The sequence below is a fragment of the Eublepharis macularius genome, chromosome 5 (assembly GCF_028583425.1).
Source record: "Eublepharis macularius isolate TG4126 chromosome 5, MPM_Emac_v1.0, whole genome shotgun sequence".
Taxonomy (NCBI): domain Eukaryota; kingdom Metazoa; phylum Chordata; class Lepidosauria; order Squamata; family Eublepharidae; genus Eublepharis; species Eublepharis macularius.
In genome coordinates, this window is record NC_072794.1 from 5,073,616 (window position 1) to 5,085,764 (window position 12,149).

The 12,149-nt window shown below is 43.8% G+C and overlaps 2 protein-coding genes across 2 annotated transcripts in view; both read left to right on the forward strand.

Annotated features, from left to right (window-relative positions):
• TPM4 (tropomyosin 4) overlaps positions 1–12,149 on the forward strand; it is a 258,690-nt gene that overhangs the window by 45,105 nt on the left and 201,436 nt on the right. The gene's annotated exons all lie outside the window — the stretch shown is intronic.
• Positions 6,657–9,199, forward strand: FAM32A (family with sequence similarity 32 member A). Its single transcript, XM_054979406.1, has 4 exons — positions 6,657–6,761; positions 7,462–7,600; positions 7,770–7,823; positions 8,706–9,199. Exons 1-4 carry the CDS (start codon positions 6,685–6,687, stop codon positions 8,772–8,774), a joined length of 339 nt encoding a protein of 112 aa, XP_054835381.1. The 5' UTR covers positions 6,657–6,684; the 3' UTR covers positions 8,775–9,199.

Genomic DNA, 12,149 nt, shown 5'->3' on the forward strand with positions numbered 1-12,149 from the left:
GTGCTATAGGTTTAGATCCTGAAAAGGGGGTGCCAAGAAGATAATGCTCATCAGCTGGCTAGCAACAGACTGAGGAGGAGCAAACCACGAGGAGGCCAGGATGGAATGCAGAACTCACACAAAGGACCAGTACTCTAACCAAGACCCTAAGTGGGACACGCAGGAATAACACACAACTGAGTGTGTGTCACCCCCACTACCATAGAATCAGCATGAAGCTCCTATACCAGGGTAGGGAACACAGAAGAAAAAAAGCATAGCAAAATGGAGACTCAGGCATAGCATGCACAGTGACATGTTCAAGTCTTACATATAGCTGGGAAGCCCAGAAAGTAGTCTTGGGCTACTTTCTGGGGGTTTTGCCCTGTCACACATAATCATGTGGAAAGGTCTGCTCATGCTGACTGGCTCTCCCAAACGCCCATCATTTCAGCCAGCATGCACCATCTTGGGGCTCCTTTCTGCCACCTGTTCTCGACGCTTTTGTGCCCTTTGGTATCTAGCTCCTGAGGTGGAGGACCTATAAAGGTTCACAGCAGAGCAGTGTTAGCTATATGTTACAACAGATTTGATCTTCTGTGCCTGTTTGGATAAATTGCTCCTTTTGTGCAAACTCCTCCTCCCCAGATGCGTGTGTGTTCTGAGTGTAACCAACATAGGATCACAGGAGGTATGCCCAGTGCTGCATGCCCTTCTGCCTGAGTTGTGGGTGTTCTAGCTGGAGGTTATATAGTGTTTTGGAGGGTTGTGACCAGCTGTAGACTTGTATCCTAAACTGTGTGGGAGGAGGCAGACACTTGTGTCAGTTCCTGGCACGTAGATCCCTCAGCCCCTCTCCAGTGAATACACATTGATTCCAGTAGAAAAGCTTTTATTAGGATCTTTACAGTTCAGGTCTGAACTCCATCACGGAGCTCGGTAGAAGTGACAATTCAAAACAAAAGGTTAATATTATACTTGAGTTTTCCCGCACTCCAGCAACGGTTACGTTTTGGTGCGCAGGGTTACACTGGTTCTGTGAGAACCCATTATAGTTATGGCTAAACAGTGAGTACACAATACTAGATTCCCAGCATCTGGGCAAAGTAACAAAAGCAGGCGCCTGGAGTCTCCAATGTTGTCTCTTAGCTCGGAGATGCATAGTTCTGTGAGGTAACGGGGGCCCCATCCTGTCTGGAGGAATAGCAGTCATAATATGGAAAGAACATGGTTAAAGAGAGAATACAGCAGGTTATCATTAGACATTCAATACACTGTGGCCTCAGGAACATAACAATCATGGCAGGGCTGTACACAGTCATGCTGCACCAAAGAAATACGAAGGAAGCACGCCAAGAATTATTATATTGCCCTATGTACAATAATACACTAAAGATTACAACAATTGGTGCAATGACAATTGTTTACAATAATCATAGGAGCAAGAAAAATTCCATATTTACAATAATCATAGGAGCAAGAAAAGCTTCATCATATCCTTATAAACATTCAACAGGTAAGTGGTAATCACGTTGCTGTTAATGCATAATGTCCCAAAGTCCGTGGAAGGCATCCAGTAACGCTGAGTGGCAGGAACGCTGAGTGGCAACGAGCTTACCGGTCCCATTCGATTTGGCTCGTTTCAGGATAAAACCTTCATCAGGCCGCCAACCTATAAATTATCATTAAAAGTCCATCATAGACCGTGCCACAATAACAATCATAAATACAATATCCAAATGCACTAATTAATACTCACTATTTTGATTCCAACATAATCTTAACACGTGAAATTAACCACCAAGTACAGAGTCAATGTAAAGTCCATTCGAAGGTAAAGGGGAGATCATTCCTAAGACCATAAATACTGTCATCATTAAAAGAATCAATTGAGTACATTCATTGAACCATTTCATTAAACTCTGATCCTGAAAAGACCTACATCTACATATGGAGTCTACTTTTTTTAAAAGGGGACAGGACCAAATTGGTATCCTGAGAAACAAATGTTCTCCATTGCACATGACCCCCCAGGCACACCATTAATTTGTTAAAATTATATTGTTAGAAAGGGTATATATCCTTTATATCCTTAAGAGAATTTTCGTCCCAAATACAGACCAGAGAACTCCACAGTCTGCGTAATTATCCAAGTTGTTTATACACCACAATGGGTGCTGAATCAAAGGATCGAAGGGAAGTAGAACATGAAACATTCATTAAAAACGGAGAAAGAATTTGTCAAAGCAAGAGATAGTGACAGCTGTCAGAGGAGCCCGTCCCTATCCGGTTTAAGTTATCACGGAGATCACAAAAAGACTGAATAGTCTATTTCAGTATTTAAACCCTGTGGAACCATAGTTTTTAATCTGTAAATCCATCTAATCTCTGCCTGTAAGAGGCGGCGTTTGTTCACTCCCAATTTAGGTACCACCTCCAATACTGAAAATTTAAAAGTTTTGTCCCTACCATGCGTCTGCCACAGATGCTGGTGGAGTGTTGTTATCTCACTACAGTTTTTGACCCGTGAAACGTGTTCCTGGATCCGCTGACGGATCGGCCAGGTAGTGCAGCCTACATATAGGAGGGGACAGGCACATTGAAGGAGGTAAACTACATTATCAGTATTACAAGTGGAGAACCCTTTTGATTGGGCTGATTGACTAGATGACGGATAATTTAAAATGATCTTAGTGATCGGGCCAGATAGAGGAGAATAGTCCGCATTTATGGCCGCATTGGAGGAAAAATATGTTTATAGTGCTGAGAATAACCCTTTTTTCGGACAACTGGTTTGTGTAAGGAGATTTATAGATGATGTCTTTTGCATAATAAGGAATGCTTCGATGGTTGAGGGGTTTGTGAACTGGCTTAATAGCCTAGACCCTAATATACGGTTCACATCCCATGGCAGTTTGGAGAGCGTGCCTTTTTTGGATGTGGTTGTCTTTAAGCGATCTGCCACTTCCTTGGGGGTAAAACCTTTTAGGAAGCCGACTGATAGGGCGGCTTATTTACAGTATACTTCCCATCATCGCCCTGTCTTAAAGAAAAACATCCCAGTGGGACAATTCATGCGCATTAAGAGGAATGCGTCATTCCACTTTGACTTTTGTAAGGAGGCGAACAGGATGGGAAGGGCTTTTAAAGCACGAGGATACCCAGATTGGGTGATCTCCCGTGCTATGAAAAAGGCTGATGGATTGACCCGACCGCAATTACTTACTTATAGGCAAAAGGATCCTGCAACCACGGGCATCTCTTGGGCCATTGACTATTCTCCTCTATCTGGCCCGATCACTAAGATCATTAGGAAGTACTGGCACATCCTTCTTGAGATCCCGGGATGTGAGTCTCCACCGAGAATAGGATTTCGCCGCACTAGGAACTTAGAGGACTTACTAGTTCATTCCGATTTTAGAATACCTTTGGAAGAAAAATCCTTGCCGCAGGGGCATTTCCCCTGCGGACATTGCAGTGTGTGCGCCCTGTCTTGTGATCTTAGAGATATAAATTATCCGTCATCTAGTCAATCAGCCCAATCAAAAGGGTTCTCCACTTGTAATACTGATAATGTAGTTTACCTCCTTCAATGTGCCTGTCCCCTCCTATATGTAGGCTGCACTACCCGGCCGATCCGTCAGCGGATCCAGGAACACGTTTCACGGGTCAAAAACTGTAGTGAGATAACAACACTCCACCAGCATCTGTGGCAGACGCATGGTAGGGACAATACTTTTAAATTTTCAGTATTGGAGGTGGTACCTAAATTGGGAGTGAACAAACGCCGCCTCTTACAGGCAGAGATTAGATGGATTTACAGATTAAAAACTATGGTTCCACAGGGTTTAAATACTGAAATAGACTATTCAGTCTTTTTGTGATCTCCGTGATAACTTAAACCGGATAGGGACGGGCTCCTCTGACAGCTGTCACTATCTCTTGCTTTGACAAATTCTTTCTCCGTTTTTAATGAATGTTTCATGTTCTACTTCCCTTCGATCCTTTGATTCAGCACCCATTGTGGTGTATAAACAACTTGGATAATTACGCAGACTGTGGAGTTCTCTGGTCTGTATTTGGGACGAAAATTCTCTTAAGGATATAAAGGATATATACCCTTTCTAACAATATAATTTTAACAAATTAATGGTGTGCCTGGGGGGTCATGTGCAATGGAGAACATTTGTTTCTCAGGATACCAATTTGGTCCTGTCCCCTTTTAAAAAAAGTAGACTCCATATGTAGATGTAGGTCTTTTCAGGATCAGAGTTTAATGAAATGGTTCAATGAATGTACTCAATTGATTCTTTTAATGATGACAGTATTTATGGTCTTAGGAATGATCTCCCCTTTACCTTCGAATGGACTTTACATTGACTCTGTACTTGGTGGTTAATTTCACGTGTTAAGATTATGTTGGAATCAAAATAGTGAGTATTAATTAGTGCATTTGGATATTGTATTTATGATTGTTATTGTGGCACGGTCTATGATGGACTTTTAATGATAATTTATAGGTTGGCGGCCTGATGAAGGTTTTATCCTGAAACGAGCCAAATCGAATGGGACCGGTAAGCTCGTTGCCACTCAGCGTTCCTGCCACTCAGCGTTACTGGATGCCTTCCACGGACTTTGGGACATTATGCATTAACAGCAACGTGATTACCACTTACCTGTTGAATGTTTATAAGGATATGATGAAGCTTTTCTTGCTCCTATGATTATTGTAAATATGGAATTTTTCTTGCTCCTATGATTATTGTAAACAATTGTCATTGCACCAATTGTTGTAATCTTTAGTGTATTATTGTACATAGGGCAATGTAATAATTCTTGGCGTGCTTCCTTCGTATTTCTTTGGTGCAACTTTTTTGAGGAAGCCCTTTCCCTTTTGCTGTACACAGTCATGACAACTTGAATGTTTGCCTTTCATAAATTCAGAGGAGTTAGCCATGTTAGTTTGTAGTTGCAAAATAGTAGAGTCCAGTAGCACCTTTAAGACTAACCAACTTTATTGTAGCACAAGCTTTTGAGAACCACATCTGATGAAGAGAGCTCTGGTTCTCGAAAGCTTATGCTATAATAAAGTTGGTTCGTCTGAAAGGTGCTACTGGATTCTTTACTATTTTGCCTTTCATAAAGGTCTGGGATTTTTAGATACACATCAGGGGTTTGGGTAGCATAAATCTGTGTTGGTATCAGAGGCGTTCCTGGGACTGTAGAGGTTTGAGAAGCTGACTAAGCTTTGCTGTACCCGTGACACACTTCTGATGCTGCCCAATGCTGTCAGTGTCAGGGTTACACCAGCATGGCATTGGCAGGGTCACTGACATGCAAGCCTCCCATCCCAGATTCTAATATGAAAAGTGCTGTTAGAATAATATACAGTTGAGCATTTTAAAAATCCTTATCTATAAGGATTTGGTGGAGATTTTATTTAGATCATTTTAATTCTGCCTTTATGTGAAACTAAACTCAAGGCCCATTACAGTGACAATTAAAAATGTAATTAAAAACCATAAAATCTAATAAGCAGATTTAGCTACCAATGAGGTACCCCTGTTAAAAGCCTTCCTGAGTGATTTCATCTTGCACAACTTGTGAACTCAGCAACGCAGAAGCCATCATGATAATTTCAGGAGAACGGTTGCATAGAGAAACAGTAGCCTCTGAAAAGGTACTGAATGGTACCAGTGGCAGACCTAAGAGAAGGGCCAGAAGTCATGGGTCAGAGCTGCTGCATAGGTTAAAACTGGGAGATGCTCAAGGTGCTTCTGCAGGTATGTGGGCCCATGGCTATGAAAACTTGAAAATAAACTGGCAGCAAGTGCAGTGTTCTCCCTGAGCAGCCAACCCTGGCTAATTTGTGGGCTGCTGCTGCATTTTGCACTCTGGAAGTTTCCAAACTGTCTTCAAGGGGTAGCCTGCAGTAGAGGGCATTACATCAGACTACTCTTGAGGTCACCATCAGCTGGATCCAAGAAGGGGAAATAAGTCTCCAAACGAGATGTCAATGACAGATCGCACTTTTTGCTACCCCTTCTACCTCTTCCGCTAAAAGGGCTGGGCCGACACCAACCTCAATGAATTGGACAGGGACCTGCTTAAACAAACGGGGGCAGGCTCAGCTTTCCCGATCAGGATGACCGCCATCTCAGGGATGATGTTGCCGCCTGTCCACTTCCCTGCCCCGGGAAGCCCAGGCAAGCCCGCTCTCGTCAGATAGGGAAAGCTAAGCGGGGCCGGCGCGGTTAGTCATTGGATGGGAGGCCTCCAACGACGACCGGGGTCGCTTTGCAGGGGCAGGCCGGGGCCAAGCGCTCTGTCGGTCTCCTGCCTCGGAAATTCCGGCAGGGCCGGCACTGACTCGGCGGCACTCTCCCCCGCCATCCCTTTCGCCGCCCAAGCCAGCCGCCGCCCCTCAGAGCGCCCAGCCGCCGCCCCTCGCTCCCTGCCCCTCATCCGGAGAGAACCCGGCGCGCTTCCGCAGCCTCTGCGGGCGCGTCGCGCCGAGACGAACCACGGCAGGCGGCGGACGGGGAGAGACACCCGCAGAGCCGCAGCGCAACGGGGCGGGACTTCCGCACCCGGAAGTTCGCAGGGAGCTCGACCCTCCTTCCGGTTCTCGCTTCCCTCTGCTGCATTTATTGGCCCCCCCAGTTGACCCGGAAGCACTTGTTGGAAGAAAGTGGAAGTACGAACATGGCGGAGTACGAGGCCGTGCAAGCAGCTCCGCTGCGCCTCAAGAGCGGCGCGGGAGTGGCAGCGCCCGGGAAGCGGTGTGTATGTGTGAGTGTGTGCCTCGGCTCACCTCTGGAGGCGGGGGCGCGGACAGCAGGGCTGGGTTGTATGGGAGGGGGCAGTCCTTCAGGTGCCCCTGGCCCCAACCTCCTTAGGGCCTTGATTTGTGGCTGGAAATGGATGAGTAGCTAGTGCGTGGGGGGGATGCGATCCCCGCAACCAAACTCTGACAGTAGCTTGCCAGTGCATTTTGGGCCGATTGAAGTTTCTGAACCGTTTGCGAAAGCAGCCTTACATTTTCAAATGCGGCATTACAATGATTTGACTTGGATGCGATCAATCAAATTAATAGACTCCAGTAGCACCTTTAAGACTAACCAACTTTATTGTAGCGTAAGCTTTCGAGAACCACAGCTCTCTCCGTCAGATGCATCTGACGAAGAGAGTTGTGGTTCTCGAAAGCTTACGCTACAATAAAGTTGGTTAGTCTTAAAGGTGCTACTGGACTCTTTACTGTTTTGTGACTACAGACTAACACGGCTAACTCCTCTGGATCAAATTGCCATCAAACTCATTTCCCACATGCCCAGAAATGTAACAGTGTAAATGGCTTGTGCTTCCTAGAGAAATGCAGGGGCCATTTGTTTCTGGCTTCTTTTTATTTCTTCAGGCTGGCACATAAATAATAAAAGGTTTGATTCTTCACCAGCAGATGTAATCATGCCTGTCCTTTTGCAGGAAGAAAAAAAAAGACAAAGATAAAAGCAAAATTGTGGACCAAATAGTAAGCAGCAAAAATCAGGAAGAAGAGAGGAAACGAACTCTGGACAAGCGGACTCCAGCACAGATGGCCTATGAGAAGACACAGGAGAAGCGGGTAGGTATGAAGAGACCTTTGAAAGAAGTGGCAGTGAGCAGGTGGGGTGGTAGATGGGACTAATAAAACACTTCCATACCTCTCTTTGCTTGGAGGCATGGAATGTGAGTTTCAGCCCACGTGGGCCTTGGTGAAATGGTGGTAACTGATAATCTCTTCTGTCCTGTAGCAAATGGAACGGATTCTGAAGAAAGCCTCCAAAACCCACAAACAGAGAGTTGAGGTGAGATGCTGCTTGTAAAAGCGCAAGGATAGAAACGGCGTTATCATATGGGGGCAGGTGGTACAGCCGCATTTGAAATACAGTGCTAGTCAGCATATCTCAAAAAGGATATTGTACTGCTGGTTAAATTGAAAAAAAAGGATGACCAAAATTGTCAAAGTATTGGAGGATGTTATTTCAAAGAAAACTTGAGTAAAGAGGGACATGAGTTCTAATCTTCCTTTCCTTAATACAAGAACGTGTGGGTGCCCTGTGAAGCTGATGGGAAGTAAATTCAGAACAGACCAAAAAATTTTGTGCAAATAGTAACTAATGGGGAATTCATTGCCACAGGCTGTATTGAGGGCCACTGATTTATATGGTTTTAAAAAGGAAAGAAATAGAATCACCATGATGAAATAAAAACAGTAACTATCTTAATGATAGTGTTGGAGGACCAGAACAAGGGGAGTTTTCACCACTATCTCTCTTCATGTGGCCTTCCAAGGGCACCTATTGGCTATTTTATGAAACAAGATGCTGGACTAGATGAGCCACTGGGATGAAATGGGAAGGCGTGAGTTGGAGCATATTCTGCAGATCACCAGGATGTTAAGGATTCTGCAGAATGAGTTTCGTCTCTTTCCAAAATTACATTTTGAAGTGATTTATTTCTGGAGTGTAATATTTGGAGACAAAACAGAACAGTGGACTGAAGGTGGTCAGGAGCCAATAGAAGCCAAAATTAAGCAAGCAGGTACAAAGCCTGCTTTTGAATGTTTGGCATGAAGCAAATGTTAAAAGTAAGCCCTTGAACAAGTAATGGGATCAGTCTGTTAGAGAAGTAAATCTTCTGACAGTTCTTCTTCTTACCCTTCTTCCTCTTTTCTCCACTTAATGTAGGACTTTAATAGACACCTGGACACTCTGACAGAGCATTATGACATCCCTAAAGTCAGCTGGACGAAATGAGGATCTTTCATCTTCTCATTTCTGGAGGTTGCTAAAAGGATGCAGAAAAGGCAGCGGATGTGTTTGTGGTTGGACATTCTCTTTGGCTGCACATCCTCTGGATTATTTTATGTAACACCATGGTCTACATAATTCGTTTATTTTCTGTCAGTTGGAAGCAATTATTTATCTGTAACAAATGCTTTCTTCCTTAATGTATCCAAGCACATCTGTCTTCAATTATAAAATGTTTGGCTTTTGCCACAAGATTCTTCTTTGGGGAGCAATGTGAGGTTAAATAAATGTTGGTTCTTCATCTCAAATTATCTTGGTTTTAGTCTATGTGCTATATTGTTGTTTGTGCTTACTCTTGTGCAATGTAACAGTGGCAGTATAATTCATACTGTTTGTACAGACTGTCTTTGCCAATATAGAGAGTAAATCTGGGCTGTTTCTTATTTATAAGTATGTGTAATTTCCCTTTGGTAGATATTTGTACTTGGGCAGAATATTGCTTCAAATCCCTCAAGGCTTTCCTTCTTTGGGGTGATTTTTATAACAAGTGTCTATAGCAGGGGGAATATAGTGCCTCAAGAGAGAGCACTTGTATTGTGTCTTTGAGTAGTGTGAGTTACAATGGTAAATGGTAAAGTAAGGCATAACATGACTACCATTTTCTGATCTAGTTTTTTCAAAAAATGACTTTCTACGCAGTAGCTTCTACTACACATGGTCAGCCCATGGTAACTCTCAAAACAGTTACGGGCAAGAAGAAGTTCAGTGCTTCGCCCTGCTTCACTTTGCAATGTGGAAGGTTATTGCACTGTTATTAAAACAATTTATGATTATTTTGAGTAAAAAGATCTGTTGCCACACAAGGCACAAATATCCTTGCACAGCAATTAATCTAGATGCCCTGCGTCTTTTTTGGCATTGCTGTTTGGAGCATCATTCCAAAAAGTGATCCCTGACCAACTCATACATGAATGACCTTCTAACAGGCCTGTGACACTTGTGACTCTATAAAAAATAAGATTGCCACTTTCTATATTTGCTAGCATTCTGCAAGAGGCTCAGATGTTTGACTTGCCTTTTTAAAATTTCTTCTGCAGGCTCAAGGATGTGTGCCTCAGTTGCCCCAGTTTATTATTTGATTTGAGATCTTGATTTTATACTGGCAAGTGGGGACTCAAGAGGACTTGTTGGGGAAATCTCATTTTACTCTCTTGCCGTATTCTCTTTCTCCTCTCTCTCTCCTCAGCCTCTCCTCCTTTTCCTGCTTCTCTTCTTCCCGCCCACCTTGGTCTGTTCCTATCTTTACCTTTCCTTCCTCCTGCTCCACCTGGCAGCCTCTCCCTTATGGCTGTTGTGTGGTGCTGGCTGTGCTGGGCCCAGCTGCATGGTGGGGAGCCTGCAAGGACTTGTCGGGGGGCAGGGGGGTACTTCACTTTTCCCTGTATCTCCTTCCCCACATTATTTCATCTTTCCCTCCTCCTAGCAGCCTCCATATGCTTACCTTTCCCTATGTTCTTCTTCAAATCCCCTAAACAACTTACCTTTTATTTGCCCCCTATCTTCATCTATCTTAATTTACTTCATTTTAAGTACTGCCTTTCTCTACAATGGGCACCAAAATCACCTTACATAATTATTTGTCACTACATTATCCTTACAACAACCCTGAGAGAAAGGTTGGGCTGAGTGTGTGTGACTGGATCAAAGTTACCCAATGAGCTTCCAAAGCAGAGTGGTGATTTGAATTTGGATCTCCTAGATTCTACTCTGAAACTCTAACCACTAACCACTGGCTTTTGAACCACAGCAAGCAGCCAAGCCTAGATGAGTCATGCAAGTCAGTATCAAGATGCTCAGTGGTTGCTTCTAGGCCATAACCCAATGATCCTCCCTGGAAAGGGCCTTGTCTCCTCCCCAGGCCTTTTACTGACATCCCCAGGCCTTTTACTGAGAGCCAGTTTGGTGTAGTGGTTAAGAGCACAGGACTCTAATCTGGAGAGGCGGGTTTGATTCCCCACTCCTCCACTTGAAGCCAGCTGGGTGACCTTGGGCTAGTCACAGTTCTCTGGAGCTCTCTCAGCCCCACCCACCTCACAGGGTGATTGTTGTGGGGATAATAATGGCATGCTTTGTAAACCGCTCTGAGTGGGTGTTAAGTCATCCTGAAGGGCGGTATATAAATTGAATATTATTATCCAAGCGTGGAATACTGGCTAAACTTATGGCTGTGTAGCAACAGGTACTGAGGGAATCTGGTTAAAGCTACAGGCATTCTTTATCATTTTGGGATTTTGTAACCCACCCACCATGTTTTTTTATTTCAGATTTTTCTGCAAACTTGGGGCATTTTTCAGGTGTGTAGGAAAATCTGTCTTGTCTGTTCATGGCTCAAATCTCCAGACTTAAATATCCTCAGATCAGTGCCATTTGGCTTATTAGTTATATAAGTTAGAGGACATGGTACATCTGTGGGAGCATTTATACCATCAGTGCTCATTCTGTGTGGGAAGAAGTTGAAGTAACGATTCGGTTAGAAGTAACTGCTGCAACCTAGTGATTGTTTTAGGAGTACCTGAAGTTTTTTGGCTGGAATTTCATAATGGCCACTGCCACAAAAGTGGCTAGCCACAGGCCTTTGCAGCCTTGAGTGTTGTACAGAAAAATCAGCTACAGTGTATTAAATGTTGCTAAGAACATATTAAACTGGACCTATGCTGTGTGGTAGCCGTTACTGCCGGGCACAGCCTTCTAGTTGCAAGGTGCTTTCTAAATTACCTCAATCTTAGGACAAACAAGAAATTATATTTCACTTGGAACTGCATAAATGGTTTTCTGTTTTTTTAAGGCAGAGGAGGGAGTTCTGCTTGCTTTCAAAATCTGCTCACCTTGCCTGTTAGATAGTTTGTTGAATGCAATCCACTTTGAGTTGCAACCAGAAAGGCAGGCTATAAATACAGGTGTACAAGCTGAGGACGGGATGCTAAAAGGAACATCTATGTGCAGAGACAGTGCACCTAAGAACAGCAGGTTCTAAAGTCAAATGAGGCCCAGAGTCTCTTGAGCTGCTGTTCAAAAGAGAATGTTGGAGAAGCTGTACCTTGTGCCAGTGAAAGAATTGTTACAGGTATTCCAGAACATTAGCGATTTATTTATTGCATTTCTAGACCGCCCTCCCCATTAGGCTCAGGGCAGTGTAACAGCATACAATTTGTAACATGCAGTTTAAAAACAATAAAAACAAACATTAAAACACTATTCTGTATACAATAAAATTTTTCAATTGGTGGATATAAATATTAAAATACAGCATTTTAGGCGCAGGGCTTGGCTCTTACATCATGCCCTGTGCCACGCTTATGAGCTCCTGCATGGGTGGTGGAT

Coding starts and splice junctions, on each gene's coding strand:
- FAM32A (XM_054979406.1), top strand. CDS start 6,685: ATGGCGGAGTACGAGGCCGTGCAAGCAGCTCCGCTGCGCCTCAAGAGC. Junction 6,762..7,461: donor GTGGCAGCGCCCGGGAAGCG/GTGTGTATGTGT, acceptor GTCCTTTTGCAG/GAAGAAAAAAAAAGACAAAG. Junction 7,824..8,705: donor CCCACAAACAGAGAGTTGAG/GTGAGATGCTGC, acceptor CACTTAATGTAG/GACTTTAATAGACACCTGGA.